Source organism: Chenopodium album, chromosome 18 (genome assembly GCF_948465745.1).
Source record: "Chenopodium album chromosome 18, dcCheAlbu1.1, whole genome shotgun sequence".
NCBI lineage: Eukaryota > Viridiplantae > Streptophyta > Magnoliopsida > Caryophyllales > Amaranthaceae > Chenopodium > Chenopodium album.
This window is the reverse complement of record NC_137851.1, coordinates 13,662,662-13,684,780: the sequence shown is the minus strand read 5'-3', so window position 1 is coordinate 13,684,780 and position 22,119 is coordinate 13,662,662. Positions and strand designations below refer to the sequence as shown.

The 22,119-nt window shown below is 34.2% G+C and overlaps 1 protein-coding gene across 1 annotated transcript; it reads right to left on the bottom strand.

Annotated features, from left to right (window-relative positions):
• Positions 1-7,082: 7,082 nt before the first annotated feature.
• Positions 7,083-16,872, bottom strand: LOC145593143 (uncharacterized). Its single transcript, XM_081649651.1, has 9 exons — positions 16,641-16,872; positions 16,344-16,449; positions 15,082-15,248; positions 14,087-14,232; positions 11,072-11,163; positions 10,634-10,971; positions 10,440-10,509; positions 8,531-8,593; positions 7,083-7,501 (listed from the first exon to the last, which is right to left on the bottom strand). Exons 1-9 carry the CDS (start codon positions 16,784-16,786, stop codon positions 7,316-7,318), a joined length of 1,314 nt encoding a protein of 437 aa, XP_081505777.1. The 5' UTR covers positions 16,787-16,872; the 3' UTR covers positions 7,083-7,315.
• Between the last annotated feature and the right edge of the window lie 5,247 nt (positions 16,873-22,119).

Sequence of the window (22,119 nt, the reverse complement as noted above, 5' to 3'; positions counted from 1 at the left end):
TTAAGGCCCTGTTCTATATTTTCATTGAATTACTTTTTTTTTATTATTGATTGGAAGCATCTTGTTTATGTTTTGGTCTTGGGTCTAAAACAATATTCATATATGCTCTTTAGTGTTTAATTCTTGTTGCTTTACATTGATTTGATGATTCTACACAGCTTTGTGTGAAGTTCTATCTAGTCAATAGCTAGAACTGATGAGTAGCTATGCATGTGGTGCGCGTGCTCACTTGTGAATTGGCATCTTCCTTGTCACAACCCTTATGGCCTTGCTCTAGTTCTATAGTTAGACTTTTTTCTTGCAAGAAACTGATTTATTTGTGTCCGTTAATATTCACAAGGGCCAATTTGCAGGTCTTATTCAAGGAATCTCTCATGTTCAAACTCGCAATTTGCTCACACCAATCGCAATACATTGTCTCTACAACACCGCTCTTTTGAGTTACTACTATATGGTATGTACTATATCTTATTTGTTTTCTCCTCTTTGATCTATAGTTTAATTGTTTTGACAACTCAGTTTCATACTTGAATTTCATCAAATAATAGTATTTGTTGCTGCTTTCAACGTGATTAATAGACCATAGATCATATATAATTCAAGTATACAAACACGGTGTTTGTTCCACAACCTAATATGAGTAGTTTTTGAGCATATGAACTACTGATCAAGAACTATCTAATTCATTTTAATTTTCATAGACTTTTATCTAAAGTTTTTTGGATGCAGTTACTGAAATCTGGTTGAATTGGACATGGACTGTATAAGCTGTATTGTATTGCTTGGAGGCTCACACATACCCGCGTTATCTTTTGGTTTAATAGAGAGTTTTTTCCGATCTTCGAGAGTTAGTATTGGGTTGATCAAATACATCTGGAATTCATACGTGTCAATCTTGTCATTTGCAAAATTATATTTCAGATTTTAATGTACTTTGTATTTGTATTGAACTTTTACGTGAATTGCTGGAATTTAAAGTCGTCTATAAACGCAAATTTCTTAAAGTCGTCTATAATCGGCTTCTAGTCTTGGAACATATCATTATTACCTTTTCAACGGATATAGACAGTGATTTTTTGGTTGGATCAATTTTGTTTCAAATAACCTATATTCTGGTTATAATTTAGGTAATGTGCCATGCCAAAATGACCATATTTTGGTACTTCTAGTTTTTCCTTCTATTTTCCCTCTTTCAATTCAACAAACATTTTATGTATCACACACAACCCTTTTCCTTCAAGCAATAAAAGTTTAATTCAATTCCCTTTCTTCTCAGTTCTCACCACTCTTCGTACTCGGACAAAACACTTTCCAATCATGTTGCTAGCCTACTAAGTTAAGTCAAATATTTGACAAAATGAACCAGAATTTTGAAAAGTTTCGTGACAGAACTCAAGTTACCGTTTCGTTACTTTTTTCTCTTAATCTTCATTCAAAATTATTAAAAATGTTACTCTATTTGATGAAAAAAAAAATTATATTACCTCAAAAAAAATTAAATAAAAATAAAAACTAGAATTTATAAAAAACTATCTAATAAAAAAAAATGTAGTAAGAAATTACCTAATAAAATTTAAAAGTGTTGTAAAACACTATCTTTGGCCAGACTTCCACCGTTGGCCTATTTTTTCAGTGTTAACCCACTCATGTGCGCTCACATGACCTTAATCAATAAAATCAGTTTATGATTGTTTCTTAATCTAGCCCTATTGGACTAATTTTGACTTAACAAATCCATTAACCCTATTTAACCATTAGTTAGCCTATGACACACAAATTGTTGATTTTTGCATGTTTAATAAAATGATCATTGAAATTTTAATCAAGCAATTTTCTTCTGACGCGTTGAATGGTGATGATATTTGGATATGCACATAGAGACACTATTATTTATGATTTTTTTAGCCAATTTGGACCTCAAATTTGACTCTTAATGTATTCCAAGACCATAACTAGCCAATTTATCTTTAAGAGATAGTGATACAAGAGGTCCTGAAACCTATAAAAACATTCATATACAAATTAAGGCATTTCATGAGTGTTTCTGATAAGTTTTTTTTGCTATATTTGTACTTGTACTAAATTTGATTCTTAAGAGATAAAAGACCTCTAAAACCTAAAAACATTTATATACACCCAAGTGCACCTACCTCATGTGCATTTGGATATACATAAAAGGTATTGTCCGAAATCTTAGTTGATCATTATTCTCGCATGTAAATTGAAGGAGGCAACCCAATGCGTTTCTTGGCATGCCAACCCGAAACATTTTTGGTAAATTTTTTAAAAATTTTGACTACAAATCGAAACCTCAAATTCAAAAATGACCCCCAATTCCCAAAATTGTTAACCGAACAATTTCATAGCATGCAAGCCGAGATGATTTTAGAACACGCAAACTGAGTAATGCATGATTTGTGCACCAGGGTGCACCATGCGCATAGTGCACCCGATTAAACAGGGAAAAAAAAAGGCGGAAAGAACATTCAGATGTTTGAAAAAGAACATATAGGTGTTTGAAAAAGAACATACATTATTAAAGAACATAAAGACATTAAAAAAAGAACGTGATAAAAACTTTGTTAGAATTTCATGAAAAATTACACGTTAACGGAAAAAATCTTTACCAAAGATATCATTTCCCCAAATAAAGTTTTATCTCCAAAAATTCAATTTTCCATAATAATTTTAGTTTTCTCTTTGTAAAATTATTTTCAACTAAAAATAATTTAAGATTTCATTTTCAAATAAAATTCAAAACTAACATATGTTAAAAGAACATAAGTTATAATGTAAAGAACGTATAATTCATAACCAAAGAACACACTGATGAAATTCAAAGAACATACGATAATAAATAAAAAAATTAATATGATATATGATAATAAAAAAAAATAGAAATTGTGCGTCACTCATCACCTGAAAGAACATATGAACCAAATTCAAAGAACATGCGAGCCAAATTCAAATAACATACTTTGTATTATTGAAACCTAAAAAATATGTTGAATCAACATATATATTATGGTACGTTCTTTGTATAGCATAAAAGAACATATTTACAAACATATATAAGTATGTTCTTTGTCAAATATATATTCTTTATCAAATAACAATATATTCTTTCCGTCTTCTGGGTGCATGGTGCACCCTGGTGTACTGTCTTATTTTCACAAACTGAGACACTAATTAAAAGGAAAGTAGGATTTATCATTTTAAAAAAACAACCTAAACTTTCTAGTCTAGTCTAAAAACAACAACAACAACAACAACAACAAAAAAAAAAAAGGAAGTAAGAAAGCGTAAAACCAACCGAGTATTGACGTTGGTGTTAGTGTTGGTGTTGGTTTATCTTCTTTTTCAATGCGCAGCCACAGCTACTGCACCGCCTCCGAAAACAAACAAGATGATACGAGTACTAAACCAGACTCAGGGCTTGTTCTCATTGACTGAACTCAGCTGAACTGAACTGAACTGAACTGAACTGAACTTAGCTGAACTGAACTGAACTGAACTGAAATGAATATTTTATAAGAGAAGGAAATTAGGAACTGAACTGAACTGAACTGAACTGAATTGAGCTGAGCTGAACTGAACTGAACTGAACTGAACTCAGCTGAACTGAACTGAACTGAACTGAACTGAACTGAATTTCAACGTAAGAGAACAGGCCCTCAGACCTGGTATATCTTTTTGTATGCTTAAGACATTCAATTTTTAGTCTTCTTTGCAATAATCTGTGTTTTCTTTTTTGTTTTTATGATCTAGTAATTTTATAGTATTAAAAAAAAAAACAAAATATAATTTGTGAAGGTAATTTAAATGTAGCAATTTGCAAAGGGAACTTTTACAATTTTACTTGCCCATTTCACTGTTTTTTTTTTTTTGTTGACAGTTCATCATTTTATTTGAACAAGTCAATTAATATAATACCGAAAGATTTTTTTTTTTTTTTTTGGAATTGATTGTTTGATTTTAGTCTTGATCTTGTGCTAAATTTTTAAGTTGAACATGGCCCTAAAGTTGGCAACTTTTTTGCAAATTATTAGCAAGACCCGCAACTTTTTTGGAGTATGTGGGTTTTATTGTTGGCTAGGCTTACCCTCAAAAGGCCAACCCGAATTTGAACCCGAATTGTAAAAGCGAGGCTCAGCCGGTCCATGATCAGTTGATAATCTCATAGTATTCTATAAGCATTAGACCTCAAGTCCTAGTATGTTTGTTTTTTTTTTCGTGTTCTACCATTTGGACTAATCCGGATTCAGGGATCAGTGTTGGGTGATTAGGTTTCAATCCTCTCCCGATTATTGTTGCGGGGATCCTCCCTACCAAAAGTAGTCCCAATCACCCTACACCAACAACCAATTGGTTCAGGTCCTTAGTATGTAATTGTTACGGAGTACAAAGTTTAAGCTATTTAAGTGTAGCAAAATTCCATTAAATATTGGTCATATTGTTGCAACTTGTTATCCATTCAATTTACAAGATTATTGTATAATTTTGCTAGAACTAACTATTTTTGTTAACATACAGTGGAATGTTCTAAAAGACTTTAATGTTCTAAAAGGCTGGAATGCACCGTGGTCATTGCTTGGAACAATATTGACAGTGGCCATTGCTGATATAAGTATATAACGTAGGTTTTCAACATTTTGACTTATTAAGTAATTTCAGTTACTTCAATTCAAATTTTAGGCTATGATTAATCAGTATGTATTTATCTATGTTCTCAATTTCAGTTCTCGTGCACCGTTCATTGTAGCGACGAAAGTTTGCGAATACTTTCAAGTCAGTTCTACACTTGGACCTAATGTAAATGGAATCATTCAAGTTGGGACTTCTTGGTGTGTAATTCTCTTCCTAAGCTTAATTTCATGTTCTACAAGATTGTCGTAATGTCTCTGGATTTTGTAATAATCGTAACATTTGATTGCATTTGATATCGATGGCAGCATAGCAGCATCAATTTTGTTTGGAGTGATTTATTTTGTCACAAGATTGTATCAGCCAATACCTAAGGACATTTTCTACTGGGGTACGTATTTGTGTACCTTCCCATTTCTATTCTCGTTAAGCCATACATACACTTGATGTTCATTTTGAACAAGGTTGTTTGAATTGTTTGTCGAAAACAAGTGCACTTACTTCTTTTAATGAATAATTAAGAATTCGTATGCACTAATAATCTCAGATTTCAAGAGACCATTCAATCCACGGAAAGGATGGCTTTTGTGGACTGTTATTTCTTTGGGATTCCTTTATGCTCTGACTTTCTTTAGACGCTACAAAGGAACAGACTTAACAGAGACTGTAGAGGTTAGGACTCTTGATACTCGATTACTTGTAGTCCTTACTTAAGGAGATGTCTAGTATTAGATCTACGAGTATTTGATTTCAGAGCACAATAGCTACAGAGCCATATCCATTTATATATGCATGATCAATTAATCACCAATAGTTTTGATATTTGATTTCAGAAACCTCGCGACAAATGGTGGTATTTGTTAGTACAATACACAAGTTTCAGGCACATATATCTTCACAAGAAATAGTTCTTCATTTTGCCATGTATAAACTCGTCGAGCTTGTATGTGGATGGTGTATTGATTAATGATTATGTATGTATTTGCAGCACCCTGTGTGTGTTTGTCTGCATGGGTATTATTGGTCCAGTTGCAGAAGAAGTCTTGTATCGCGGTTTTTTCTTGGCTTCATTGATCAAATGGTTAGTCCAAGTTTGCCTGCAGTCGCTACATTTTGGTGTTGCACACACTTACTTTGTTATTACTAGACATCTCCTCCTCATGTATCTGAGTTTAATTTTCGTTTTGCTTTTCTTGATTGGCAGGGTTCCTACACCAGTTGCTGTGCTGATTAATGCAGTTGTATATGTTATGATCCATAGAGATCCAAATCCTGATGCCTTCAGGGCCCATTGTATTACGGGTATTTGCTAATATTCGCAATAATATACTAAAGATTCTGCATTTTTATCGACTGTTATAAATCTATCTTGTATGCAAGGGAAATATTAGGACCAAATGACATTGGCCCAAGCAGTGTAGATGTTGTGGGAAAAAAAATGTTGATAGACGGATTAGCCCAAAGGGTAAAGCAGGTGGAAATTAATTATTTTCAATACAAATTAATCTAGCCTATGCATATAGTATGCGCGCTCACCTGTGAGTAGGCATCATCCTTGTCACGAGCCTAGCTCGTGGCCTTGCTCTAGTTCTTTAGTTAGACTTTGTTCTTGCAAAACAATTGATTTATTTGCATCCATCAAAATTCACAAGTGCCTTATGATTTGCAGGTAGTATTATGGGGTTGGCGTACCTTCAAACTCGCAATTTGCTGACACCAATCGCTATACATTCTCTCTTCAACACCATTCTCATAACTTACTCTATGTTATATATCTTATTTGTTTTTTCCTCTTTGATCCGTTTTCAAGTTATTTTGTTTTGAGAGCTCGTCATTCTTGAATTTCATCATAATCAATATCCTAAGATGGGCCTTATGCTTCATATAGTTGCTATTCGAGTTTACGAAAACAGTGTTTGTTCCACACCCTAATACGTGTAGTTTTTGAGCATATGTATTTACTTCAGGTTTTTTTATTGCTGTAGTTCAAGTGAAACGTACAAGGATGCAGTTTCTGGAATCCGGTTGAATTGATTGAACATGGACCGTACAAGCTATATCATTTCGCTTGGAGGCTTACTTACCTGTGTTATCTTATGGTTCTGCACTTTTACTAGTGAATTTTCTCCAATCGTTGGTGTTGTATTGAGAGTTGATTAAATACATCTGATACTTGTCATTTGCCAAACTATATCTCAGATATTATTGTACTCTTTTCTAACTTGGGCTATTCTGGACTTTTTTTTTTATATGAATGGCACTTGAAGTCGTCTATAATCAGCCTCTAGTCTTTTGGACTACCAATTCCCCTTCGATGGATATAGACAATGATTTTGTGATATACATTAATTTGTCCTTAGGGTTGTATGACACTCTTACATCTTCATGTACTCTTAAGGTCAAACGATAGAGTAAAATATGATATGAAGGCTGTCAGATTACCTAAAAATCAGGAAATTCAGGTTGTGATGAAATAAATGACAGATCTTTGAAGAGATAAAGTAGGGAGAAAATTCGTTATGTAAAATTGAGATAAAGTACCAAGATTTCAATTAATGGCTCTTCAATAAAGTATGTAGTAGCAGACTAGCAGCATATGCAATTGATGGCAGGAGTGTGGGTAAATGAGGGAGGTTACACTAAATGTTATCATCAATACAACTGGAATACCTTAACAAATGAAGCATTTTTGTGGATCAAAATCGGAATACCCAACATCAACAAGGCAGAGACCGTCTGGAGGGGCAGGAGGGGCAGTAGCCCGTCTACATGTAGCTTCCATCAGTTTTAGTAAAATATCCTCTTCTGAGCCAGCGGCTGCTTCCCTAACTACAGTTGCAACAAGAACACGAACCATCTGCAGTACACAAACAACACATTACTCAATCAATAGGGAAGAATGTCAGCAAGCAGGATTTCCAGATGAATGTAACTGTCTCATACTAAAGAACAAACAAATGTATCCCTTTTAACAAGAGACAGAAAATTCATGTATTGATAAGATGGGAGTCATGGGACATTGAAATTGCAACATGTAAATCATTATCAAATGATGTAGCTGAGGAATATCATCTTTGGTGATGGATTTATACTGAAGAAAACGTGTTTTGAATCAATCACATGAGATAAGACTTGAGCAAAACAGGTTTTTCGCAGTAAAACAAACTTCATCTGGAATAAATTGTTACAGAGTTGTAACCCTTCAGGCCCTCATGGTTTCATTATTAAGAATATGATACAGCTTAACTAACAAAAGTTCTATATAAGAGTCACATCATTCTCAAACTCTTCCCATTGCTCAATCCTCGAGATATTTTGGGAAAAGTCAACCATAAAGCACTACAACTAAGGAAATTTGAAAATTTTCAACAAACTTTATCCAGGCGAGGGTGTTATTCAGATATTCTCATATTCTAGTTTGAGCTCCTTTCACTGAACTATACGACCACACCCAACAAAAGAACTATGGAGCTCCACTTTTTTAATAACGGGTATTGCTATGTTACAAGCATGGATGATTTTATAGATTTATGAAGTAATGAAGGAGAAATTAGAAAGCTAGCCATGCTTTAGAAATGAGATTTATTTAAACCTCTGATTTTTCAGCTCAAAAATTACTTCGTATAAATCTTTCTGGTAGTACATTCATTCATGACATGATCATCAAATACCAGGCCCTTCTATGAACTTTTGGATCCTTGCTATGAATCCAATAGATTTCTCATCTGCACCATTACCAGATGGTGCACAAACAACTCAATAATTTAAGATACTGCAAACTCATGGATTTTATATGACAAATATTTGTGAACACTTTTACTGCTCCAGGGATTTAGTTAAATGATGACTATGAAATCACCGAAGATAAAGATTTATGAGTATTTACCCTTCTTAAGAAACGGTTGGCAACAAGCTCAATGCACATTACTTTCATACCATCTGCATGATCCTGTCAAGAAGAATGATAGTATAAGTAACATGATATTCATAATGTTGGAACAACTAGTCAGCTGTGTACAATAGAAAATATTAGCATTAACAAAAGAATCTTTTTACATGATCTCAAGCATAATAATGGATAGATGGATACCAAAAGATTTTTTAGCATGTGTTTTTCTAACACTCATAAATCCTTGTAAAGTTTTTTTATTTTTCTTATTAAATGTTTAAGACCTTTTGATGGATGTTATGGATCAGGTAGATTATATACAGGTCAATAATTGATTGTACAGGTCTGAGTAACCTATAGGTTAAATGCATATTTTTATTTTGGATCAACAAATGCCCAACCTCAAGCAAATTGGAGAGTTAAATATTGTCACTTCTATTTTTTTTGAACAGGTACACCGAGAGCCTGACAGGGAAAGTTCACAAATTTTATAATTATCAATTTATACTGGTAGAGTGGTAGACAACCAGCCTACAATTATCAGCATGTGGGGAAAAAATGGTTCACAAATCACATGTTAACTTGAGTAAAACAAGTTACCACTCACAACGGCAATTTGCCTCCTATAGTTTTATGGGCAATTGGGCAGTATTACATTCCACAGGCAATCACCAGAGAGTCGGGACAGACCAACAACCTGCGAGGACAGGGATGATATGACTATACTTCCTATTCTTTTCCCCTTGTGATTCTAGCAGTTACCTTATAAAAAACATCTTACCAAAAACTGACCAGCCTCAAATGCACCATGTAATGTTAACTTTTCATGTCAAGTTCATGATCAAAGTACATATCTCACCATAAGAAGAGCAATGACTATTAATAATCACCACAACATGAAAGTGAAGGAAGCACCATCAAGTACTCAACCTTCACCAGAACTCTCTTCAAGGGAGGAAAGAAGAAAAACCTCCTATTAGCAAATACAGACAGATACTACTCAGTCACCAAAGAATTTTCTCTTAACAGATTTCATGATAGAGATATTGGAACTACTCAACACATACTAACTTTCAGGCCTGGTCATACACTCATACTCACATCTTCCTCATCCACCATTACCATTCAATATTTCTTAAGTAATGAAAAATTTTAAAATCTCCCAATGTTTCCTTTCACTAGGATAGTGACTTGGAAAGTTGCGCGTCATTCCATATATAATATCCCCTCATTTGAACTACCAGCCATCCTCATACTCCATCTTTATTTCATCCTCTTTGTGAAATTTTTCCAATGTCCCAAGTCCACATTCCCCTCTCAACTTGAATTTCACACTTACTTATAAGCCTGGTCTCTCATTCTTAGAGCTATAATTATTTACAAAGCAAACACTACCCCTTAGGAATGACATATTGACATTTGTCAACACCAAAGACACACCTATGCAGCTATGCCATGGTGTTGCCCCCTTTTTTTCAGAACTTTTAATAAAAGCTTCATGTTCATCTTGTTTTTTACTTCACAACAATTGACCTTTGCTTATTCTATGTCAGCTTATGATGACACCAATACTCATCCTATTTCATTTCTTTGCTCGTGTGTGTAGCACGAAATCAGGACCGCCATACACTGTTGCACCAAGACTCTTTTGCCAGTCAGTTTGTCATAATTAAAAGAATGTGGTTTTTCATCAAGCCAAAAAGAAAGTGTTTATGAGTTATGATTAAATAAATCGTACAAGTATAGGACTACAAATAGTAAACATTTGATGCTTGTTCTAAAAATCAGGCATACGAATATACGATTAGCAGAAAGAGCCTCTATACCAGCATGTTAGCATTGGTATATACAATAATAAACCCTCCCACGCATAACAAAAACAAAGAATATAATTGAAAATAGTAACCTTATTTGAGCAAGGTATTCTAACTTCAGCTGCTCGAGCATGATACACAAAACACTCTGTTGGGGGTCCGCTGAAATATTGTAATGGCAGAATTTAGTATGGCTCATACCGCAGTTTTAGTTAATTAACATACATAATTTACAGATTCACAGGCTAGCCACATAATGGGGGCCAAAAGGGAAAAAGAAACTTACGTGTTTCTTGAAGCTTTGGTGTCTCGGGCAAACATTTTATAGGAAAGTAACTTTCCTTCTAATTGATGTAAAAGCCGATCAACTCTTCTGACAGAGAAGGATGTTGGTTTCTTTACCCCATCAAGCTCCTTTTTTTCAGTTGAAAGGTCCTTGAAATTCTCCTCATGATCATCTTCAGCAATTTCATTTTTTCCACATCTCTGACTCTTTTCAGAGCACAAAATTTCCGTCTCCTCTATTTCACTACTTTGTTCCCTGCGATCTCCTTCCCCCAATGGAAAAATGTAAAGATATCTCCGCCATTTGGCACAAAAATTTGGATGAAAAGCACGGGATACCTTCAACAATAAACTGAGTGGTTCACATTCATGCACAGTCATAATCAGCTAAATTTTCTCAAACAAGGGCATGTATTGAGAAGTTTCTTTAAGGTATTACCTGAGACACGGATACAACTCGGAGTTTCTCGGGTGCTGCTAAGTTAATGGCATGCTTAATGTCCTCGATATTGACATCCTTTCGCCAAGTATCTGGACATGCCATACAAAAATGCATCAGTCATAGCCAAGAATCAGAAATAGGAAACTATAGTCACACTTTTACAGATTATAGTTAGTGTTACTCACTTTCATAATACAATTAAAAAAATAAAAAAAAAAAGTATTCCCTCCATCCCACAATAAATTACATTAATCCCTACTTTGGACACCTCCAAAATAAGCTGCACTTTCCTTTAATGATTGTCACTCTACCCACTTTCTCTTACAATCTCTCTACTACCCATTTTCTCTTACAATCTCTCTACTACCCACTTTCTCTTGTATTTTCTCTACACCCACTTTTTCTTTATTTTTCTCTCTTTACCTTCTTTTACTTCCAATTTTATTAACATTTAACAATACTTTTATACTGGGTTAAAAGCAACCATGCAACTTATTTCAACTTATTTAGAGACAGAGGGAGTATCCACCCCTTCTTTGGGAAACTAGAATATCTTGTCCAGCACGGAATTATAGGAAGAAGCACAGAAACATTGAGATGAAGCAAATGTCTGCAAGCAATGTTTTTTAGATATAAGATTAGAAAATACCTGCACCACCCAATAAGTGTATTTGATAAGCGAAACAGGATTGACCAAAACTGTGTATAATATTAATCTTGACAAAACCTATCTGATACTTTAGATCAACCAATTTAATTTCTCACTCCCTTACTCTAGATAATTAAGCTACTGGTCATGTAATCTCACCAAAAAACCAAAAAAAAATACATGATAGGTTTCCAACGCATAATACTCAGGGTGATGCAACAGAAAGATCAGCCCAACCACCTTAGAAAGAAGTGTTATAGTGATTATGAAAAAAAAAAATCCATTGCTCAAACAGACAATGCTCTCCCAATAACAAACACCAGCCCCCGAGAATAAGCACTGCAGGAAAGGTTTTGGACTAGCCAACCACCTGTTCAAATTTTATTTTATTTTTTTATTGTGATGTCACAGTAAAATTTATGCCACCATGGAGCAACAATGAGCAATATCCACTGCAAAGAAGATGTATGCCATAAATATAGTGGAAACAAAGAAAATATTCTACAAGGTGTCTGCAACCTTGTGGCAGTGCCTAGAGTGTTGAGAATACTTCCTTTTTTGTTCTACTCACCTTCCGGTCTTTTTTTTTTTTTATATATATATACTCACTTCTACTTTATTACATTTTTGACAAACCCCCTTTACTATCTCACTCCTCCTATCAAACAAAATTTACACCTTTTCACTCTCTTACATCCACCAAACTTTTAAAAAATTTCCTTAATCTACATATCAACAGTATCCAAGTATAACAAAAACAAAATCCCCGAGATAGTATGTAATTACATAGTCCAAAAACAAAGAACATCTTTCAATCTAAGTCATCAAGGACTTAAGTATTAATACTTAAGCAAGCCAGTTTTATTCTTTTGCTTATTATCATCTAACTTGAACCCATTTCGGTAACCTCACATCATTTATCTTGCGCGTTATCCAGGCACCCCATAATTAAGTAGCACTTTGCTCCAATAATCTTAATAAGATACTCCCTTTGTCCCTTGGGAGCAGGTTTAAATACCAGATGTGGTCACAATCACGGTAAATTCAGAACTACTTTTGCGGGAAATCCGGATGGTATCTGGCAGTTGTGGCCTATTATCATAATCGCAGTAACCCACAATCCTTTCGCGATGCAGTGATGAGGATAATATTCACTACAATGCTTTACAATGTGGTTGCGATGCAATGATGAGTAACCATACTCAGTTTTTCAAAATATCAAGTAATGACTAAATATGAATAAAATGATAATTTGTCTCCTATATAAAGTTACTTTGGAATGCAGAATTTCTTACAAATAATGTCAAAGACAAATAAAGGGCAAGAAGGGAAAAACAATACTAAAGTTTGAAACTAGAAAACGATAAGGAACAAATTGTCACAATATATTCAAATAATAGTGATCATTATCCAAGTGACGAAGATTATAGATGATACACTTTCTCCGTTCTAAAATATTGCACTATATTGACTTTTACACTATTCACATGCTCTCCTTTGACTATCATTGTGATTTATATGTAATGAGTAATATAGTCATGCTATATCAACATATTGTCAACATGGTGCAATATTTGTGGAACGCAAAAGGTAATTCAACAAAAAACAAAAACCCCAAAAAAAAAAAAAAAAAAAAAAAAGAAAAAAGAAAGCCCTACCATTGTAAAAAATACTTGCATGCCAAACACAATTTTCATCAAACACTGATGGATACCTTTGTCTCTTGTAAATAACCATTCAAATGTGTTTCAAACATTCAATGTTTCGCAATACAGTGGCACAACTTGGACCTCTTTGAACCTAAGGGAATCTATACCCGCTACCCAGGTGTGATAGTTGCTTCATAATATTATTTGGCCCTTTCTCCTCCTACTTTTAAGGGTGTAAATGAGGCAAGATGAGCTAAGCACTTTAACTTAGGCAAGTCCGAACAAAGCTCATAATTTTATTCAAGCTTGATTCGTTTAGGGGGTAATAGTGCTAGCAAACAACACATTTATAAATCAAGCCATGATCATAAACAAGTTTTATTATAAAGTAGCTTTTTCTTATATACAAGCCCGGCTCATTATCATATATATGGTTGTTTATTGAAAGTCACGGCTTGTTTACATTACTAGATATTTTAAAACAAGGGTGAACTTGTTAACAACTACAATAAGGGATTATCTAGCAAGACCACACTAAAGATAAACTATGAGTGCATAGCAATATGAAGATAATGGATACAAGAGGAAAGCAATCATAGCCCAAGATTAGCCCAAAAAACAGAATAATGTGTACATCGATGCAACTACCCTAATCTTTACTCAGGTAAGCAGGAAGTTATCACTGAATGGTAGAGATGTCAAGAATCAACTTACAGAATGAGCAAACTTGGTTAAGTGCCGTCACCCCTTTGTCAGTTCGCCCAGCAACAACTACCATCCCTTCAACTGGCAAACCCTTTTTTTTCCTCTGTTGAGCCTTCCTTTCATCCACAAATATCCCAATGGACCTCTCCACCGGTCTGTTTTGAGTAGAGAAGGTAATCAAATGAGAAAGGAGGTGGGTTGGACAAGGGAAGCCAAATATTTTATCCGAAAAAGATTATCAAATAAAGTCCTTGAATCTAATCATACATTGTCTGAAACTAAATGCAGAGAGAAAGAGATCTGTCAACCAATCTGCTCATGTAAAGTAGGGAAGAGCTGATTCTCAAGACCGAAAATTAGCATGAAGTAAGAAATAAATAGATATCACATTCAACTGAAGGAGAGGATCACATATTCACATTCCAAATTTCCAAAATTCACCATGTATTCAAACTTTATTAGAGATGAGATCTAGAATTCAATAAACAACATAAATGACACATTCCTTCACTGTCTGGGTCTCAGTTAAAATAAGCAGTACAGAAATGCCAATATCTACCCATCTAGAAATTAAAGTCACTTCTTCCTACATGCAGTTTGCTTCTCTGTTCTTTTCTTTTTTTCCCAATTGGACCTTAGTAGCTCATAATTTTTGAGAAACTTTGGTCAACCTAATATAGTTGTTTATGGAGCATAGAACATTCCAAAGTAAAAACCAAGTATTCTAGAAAAAATTATACCACCAAAAATGAACTCAACTAGATATCAGAGTTACCAGAGACATAAGTAGGCTTTAAATTTTGAGACAGATTGAATAAAAAGAGTATATGCATGAGAAGTCTGAGACATAAAATGAAGAAAGGACAAATCTAACAAATAATAGACTCTTTAAGGCCGAGGGAGCTGATCTAATGCCAGAAGAAATAGAGGAAAAAAATCTGTGAATAAAAATAATGCAACACATTCATAATTATGAGAGTCCTGACAAAGTAACAGAAACATACTCCTGAACTGTGTTTAATCCAGGCTGCTTCTGCCAACCATCAAAGTACTCCCCATGATAGGACACAACTATCTTATAAGTCACTCTCGCCCATCGTCCAGACTGATCATCAGGGAGATTATTCTCCGGAGCATATTCATCAGAACTCTTCACAATGTCATCCACATCCTTGTCATGATTCAACAAACATATATTAAACATGAGCGCAAAAATAATTAGGAGACTTCTGAAACACTTTCCTAAAATTGTATCATCATATTACAGCAAGCGACATCAACAACCAGTGCAATCAACAAAACAATTCATATTTAGTCTTAGCATCAGAACAAAAATCAACTCAAGTCATAACTATGAATGTGGTAGGTCCAGCTAATGATGGTAATGGATGCTAATGAGAATACAAGGCTTGTGCTTAAGTATTTTAACTACAAGTTTGAGGTTATCATGGCATTAGTTGAGCAAAAAAGTCATAACGTATTGGAGGTTGATGAAGTTTCACCACTTTGGAAGTTGATGGTAATGAAACATCATCCGCAAACATATGTTTTTCTACACTAATTTTTATTACTACCCAAGACCACCTCTAAAGTGGTGATGTATGGTAGCAAAAACTTAAGGGGAAAAAAAATAAAAGACTTTTGGAGGCGCGTAAGCTAAAGCAACAACATGGACATTGACATGAGACTTTCTTTAAACTAATACCATATAAATTTATTTCCATTACCACTATACATTACTGCCTAGTGGCTATCATACAAGCCATGGTACATATATTGAAAACGGTTAGTGAGTGAAATGAACTCAAACTCGTAGTTTCGACTCTTATAATTTTGTTATATGGTTAAGTTGATGACATAAATATTTACAAACACAAAGTTCCTCAACACAAAATAATGCTCACAAATTGTACATCAACACCAAGAACCCTATACGATGATAAATCACAATGACAAATGTGACACTCTTCATTTGATCCTAGGCCGAAAGCCAAGAATGATCAAATCTCACCAACATTATTGCCCCCAATGGCTCTCTATAAACCAAAAAAAAAACACACACACACACAGAGACATTTGTACTAGTTCTAAAACTCTCAAATCTCACCATTCCTATAATATGAAGTTTGAGAAGTTCACAGTTCCATCATCCTACATGAAGATATTGTAAAGAACGGTCGCGCCAAGACCGAAAATTTCACAATCAAGTTCAAAAATTTAATCAAATACATAACCAGCAAAATGAATTAAACCATAAACGACCAACCTTGTGTCCAAATAACTCTGCCAAAGAAGAACGCCCATTCACTAAATCCAAATAATAATCGTTTACTGATTTCCATGGCCTTGAGTACATATACTGGTAACATTCCCTACAAATTTAACAAGAAAACTAATAATTCAACAAAACCCACAAAAATTAACAAAAGATTAATGAAACCCAGATGACAAATTCAGATTTTTACAAACAATTTGAAGTAATATTGCAAAATCAACAACGTATTGATAAAAAAGAGCAGCAAATAAAATTGGGTTAGTTGAAAATTGGGAAGAAAGGGGTTACCTGGCTGTCCATCGCAAGTCCTTGCTAGGGTCAGTGTGAGCATAGTGATGGTGGACTTTATACTCAGCATCAGTCGCCATTTTTAAGCTTCGAGCCTGAACCCAATATTGAGGTTTCAGGCTTTTAGCAATGGCGATTTTGAGCATGTCGCATAATTACACTTTTTAAGTGACAACTACTAGGAACGTTGGACGCCAAAAGGGCCGTCACAATGAGGATTGAAAGGGGTTGAAAGACTTGAAACTTGAAAGTGGGCGAACTCATTCACTTGATCTAAATCCGAACTATACCCGAAATTATATGGTCCAATTAAGGACCACCTTACCCCTTGAAAAACTACCAATGTTCTAAAGGATATTAAATTTCATTAATTAAAATCATATCGCATTTACATTAACAATTAATGATAATGAAAACGAATTTAATAAAATCAAATAAGAATTAATCGAGGAATGGTTAATAATCCAAATACATAAATATAACAATTCGGCACATTCTCGATTCGTTGTCTCATACAATTTTTTGAGTGGATTCGTTATCGCTTTCGCAATTTTGTGAGAAAGTAAATTTTTGTGCTGATTCCGTAACCCGAATCTGAGCCATAATCAATCGTAGCCTCGCACAACCGAAGACCAAATAAAACCTTGTCTTTCGAAGGAGTCCAAAAACCTTGTCTTTCAAAGGAGATCGAAAAAACCTTGTCATTCGAAGGATAAACCCTTTCTTTCGAGGGAGGCATTATTGTAACCTAAGAAACAAAAAGCTTAAAAGAAAATAAAGATCGGGGCTTTCCACCGGTGAAATCCGATGGAAGCCCCTTCGAAATTGACAATAGAGACTAGAGTTTATGAAAAACAACTAATGTTTCTGATGCTGGATTACATGTATTTTAGTGTTTTTTTTTTCTTTATTATACTATTATGTAGGATTACTGTATTTTGGAGGCGGAGATGAGGCAAGGTTAAACTCATCTAAGAAAGATAGGTAAGTGGGACCACTTCTAAATGTATCACTGAATGCATATAGAGTATCACTATATGCATACATTGTACTATTGAATATCCAATGGTACTATTTGATCATCCAATGGTAGTATTGATCACCCAATGGTACTACTTTAAATTTATAATATGCATTTATGTGTAATTACACCCTTGCCCCTTGTCTGCATTTCTCTATGCATAACGAAACTCTATCAGGACAAGCTCCCTATAGGTGAGTTTAATTTGGGGAGGGGATTATGTGGGTTGTGAGGAAGGGAAGGTGGGGATTAAGTAAGTGTAAATATCGATGTGGGGGGAGTGGACGTGGGAGTGGTTTTAGGTTTGTACTCGCACGGGGTGGGGATGAAGATAAAGTTTGAACCTGGCATAGGAAACTGGATGGAGAATGAAAGATCAAAATATGCCCCGTTCTATTTACATCCCTATAATTTTATATATTTGTAAAACTCCTCTCTTATAAGCAAGATTGCTATTACATGTTAGAAATCATGGAAAAGACTCAACTTACCTAGTAAAGATTTTACTTCATATGTTAAAGATTTGGGCCTTGTTTGGTAAATGGCTTTTGTTTGACTTTTTTTGTTGGCTTTGGCTTTAGGTTTTTTATCTTAGTCAAACAGCAAAAAAAAAGTGTTTGGTAAATGCCTTTTTTCAGTTTTTGTTGGTTAAAAAACCGGCTTTTCCGCCAAAAATAAAAAACTAGTCTTACTAGCTTTTTGATATTAGCTTTTGGCTTTTTACCATTAACATTACTTTTCTATCCTTACTTTTAATTAATAATTAATAATTCACAATTAATAATAAATAATTCACAATTAATAAATAATAATTAATTATTATTGTTGTTATTATTATTTATAATTATTATTATTATTATTTGTAATACATATTATAAAGATGATAAAATATACCAATGCCCTTAAAAGTCATTTTTATACTTGTATAAAACAACTAACAGCCAACTGTACCAAACATATTTATTAACAACCTACATTAAAAACCAATACTAACAGATGGTCAGACCAGCCAAGAGAAATAGCCAACAGCCAAATAGCCAAACAAGTCCTTGACGTTTATATATTGCTAAATAATAGTAACTAGGGGTAGAGGTTTCTTAAGGAATTTTATGTCTCTATTAAATATTCCCAAATGACTCTATTAACACGCATTAGTATCAAATTGTACTTTTTATGGTATTATCATGTTACCAAAATAATGATTTATTTATACCAACAAATTCAAAAAGTTTTGTTGGTATGAATAACATCCTTTGTTGATATTTAGATAATAGCATGAACCATTTAAACATAATTTTATATCAACGCGTATTATAAAAGTCATTTATAAGTCAAATTATAGAGGTAGAAAAAATCCTCGAGATTCCCTTGCCTTCTTAGACTACCAAGTACTTATGTACGAAGTTCAAAGGATTAAAAATAGAATGTTAAGGTCGAATCAAGATTATTACTATGTGTAGGCGTCGTTCGAAGTGCGCCTACGTTAAAGCATGTGTGAATATGCTTGGCACTCATAGGAAATGGGAATTGACATAATACGATTAGGGACAAGGAAAGTAGGGAGCCACCAACAAGTTTTTAAGGAACTTGTAAACCGTTCACGGATCATAAAAGGCAACCACGATAAAGGGACAACGATAGGCAACAACGATTGACCCGTGAAGGTTACACCCCATTCATAATCCATGAAATTACTAACTCCATATGGTCCGGAACCACGAAAGGAGGATCGGGGATGATGGTACGAAGTAAGTCATGGAGTCACATTCGCCCGTATTGGCCTCTACTCGATTCTTATTGTGAAAAGTGATTTATGCGATCTCAAAGGCATGCAAACAAAGATTCAATTTGCTCCAAACTATTATTATGCTAAATTGGTTGAATATTAATGCAACACATAATTCTAAAATATTAGTGATCACTTTAATTAATAACAAGATTAAAAAGGAACCTAAACCGGTTGTTCAAATTATCTTATTAGGCGTGATTTTCAATTACATATTCCCTTTAAACACGCAATATGGTGATCAATAAATATATAATAGATTAAACATTAATATTGAAAGCAATTTAACAATAAATTGTTAGTCAAATCAAATAAAAATTAACCTAATCATGATACTAGCAAATATAAAAATAAAATAAGTAATTAATTAATTACTCACATTTTACGCGCTCCTTTAAATTGCTACATCATGAATAAATTGTTAGTAACTTCAATAAAAATATAAATCAAATTGAAATTAAATTAAATTAAATTAAATTAAAAGTAGAGTTGATTTGGTCCAAACCCTCAGTTAATTATACCTTTCACGCCTTGATTTAAGGACGGAACCTCGGGTGTTGTATGGACTCCTTGGAGTGCTTAGGGGAAGTATTATGGAAGAATAAGGTGGCTAGGGTTTAGACTAAAGCAAGAGAGAAAGAGAGAAGAGAATGATTTTTGGTGCCCCGAACTGCAGAAAGGAGGCTCATATTTATAGAGGAAATGAGTAGAGGGAACAAACGCAACCCTAAAAAGATAAAACCCTACTTTGGGGCACCGTGACACGGGAGTGGTTGGCGCGACACGGCAATGACTGCCGTGACACGGTATAATGAACCGTGACGCGGGACACTATTTACCCTAAAACATGTTAAGATGGATAAAGCACGTGCAGGTATAGGCGGAGAAAACACAGAAAACTCCCGTGACACGGCACATGTACCGTGACATGGCAAAAAATGCCGCGACGCGGCAATTTCCACCATGGCGCGACACGTGGCACCGTGACACGGTGTACATTTTTTCCATATTTGCGTCCAAATTCATAAACGCGTGAGAAAACTCGGAAAATACACGGAAAAAGAACCGTGACACAGTGAAAAATACTGTGTCATGGAAATATGTACCGTGCCACGTCAGCTTTTGCCGTGACGCGGCATTTTAGCTGTGCGGTAATTCCAGTTTTTACGCGTTTTTAAAATTATGATAACTTTTGATCCGTAATTCAGAATAAGGCATATAATATATCATTGGAAATCTTATCAAGTCTACTTTCCAAATCAATTCGAATCAGGTCAAAATCATTTGTAGATTTTAAGATATTGCCGTTTTAGTGAAAGGGTGTCGGTTTTGGGCCGAGTTTAGTACTTTGCTCATATCTTCTTCGTTTTAAATCAGAATTGAGCTTATGATATATTGTTGGAAAGCTTATTTCAAGGCTTATCCAACCAAATAATAATTGGATCAAAATTATAGGTCTACAAAATCAGTTTCTCTCGGTTTTGTGATGTGGACACGAAAAGTGGAAAGTAAGTTATGGTTTAGGAAAATGAGTTAGGAATTGGATTGGTTTATGAAATGTATTAAATGGAAATATGGATTAAGCACTCCAAAGGTTAAATACTCGACCCGATCAATAATGACGGTGAAAGATTGTTTATCATCGGGTTTGATTTTGGGGAGACATTTTAGGTGTCTACACTAAGTATCTCAGTAGGAGACCCACCCCATTATGTCCCATTGGTCCCAATTTCACACGTGGTAGGGCGAGGATGAGAATAAAAACTATATCTACTATAATGAGGGGTGGATTTTAAGTTGTACTTGCTCCAATCCCGCCCGTGACATTCCTAGTTATTACACCTCATTAAATTAAATAAAAATAAAAAAATCTCGGAGAAATGCACTTGTGTAGATGGTGAGGACATGGAGGCACTATATATTGGAGTATGTAGACAAATCTTCTTCCAAATCTTTTTGGGGATTCAACCTTTTTCCATTTTCTTTTTCCTTTTCATACGGTCTTTCGGCTTTTTTCAATATGCTTTTGCCCAATTAAAATCATCAAATAAAAAGAGAACAATTTTTTTTTTTTTTAAAGCTTAGCTGGTGACTTACGGTAGCCATGTGATGGTCAAATAATGGTCAATTAAAAAAATGTAGGAATCAGGAAATGTCACGTGGGCCCATCCAATTGAGAGCATGAATCCAAAATACAGATTTAATACTGTACGAAGTATTTTATACACAGGGGTATTTTGGGAACTTACAAATTGAAATGGCTAAACTAACAAAAAACCAAAATTACATCAGATTGGGGAGTACAGTGCAGAAGAGTTTTTCTTTGTTTAGTAATAATGCACAATTATCAATTTTCATGAGTTCCAAGTACCAACCTTTAATTAATGTGCTTACAAAGCAAGTTATTACTACTTCATTTATTTCAACTATTACATTCTTATGTTTAATTGGTTTTGAGCAAAAGTACACATTTAGAACTTCATCTCTTTAATTTAATTTCAATTCAATTTAGTTTAGTTCAATTCCTAATTTCCTTTTCTCATATACAATTTAGTTTAGTATCTCAATTCAATAAATCAGAACAGACCCTTACTCCATAGAGCAATATATTTTACTGTACCCATTTCTAAAAAAACTAAAAAAAAATTCACCATTAATTTATGAAATTCTTT

Bases quoted from the DNA above. Each gene is read 5' to 3' on its own strand.
- LOC145593143 (XM_081649651.1), bottom strand. From the start codon at position 16,786: ATGCTCAAAATCGCCATTGCTAAAAGCCTGAAACCTCAATATTGGGTT. The intron at 14,233-15,081 runs GTATGTTTCTGT...TACTCAAAACAG, and splicing joins GGATTAAACACAGTTCAGGA to ACCGGTGGAGAGGTCCATTG. The intron at 7,502-8,530 runs GTAAATACTCAT...TGTGTACTGCAG, and splicing joins CCAACCGTTTCTTAAGAAGG to ATGGTTCGTGTTCTTGTTGC.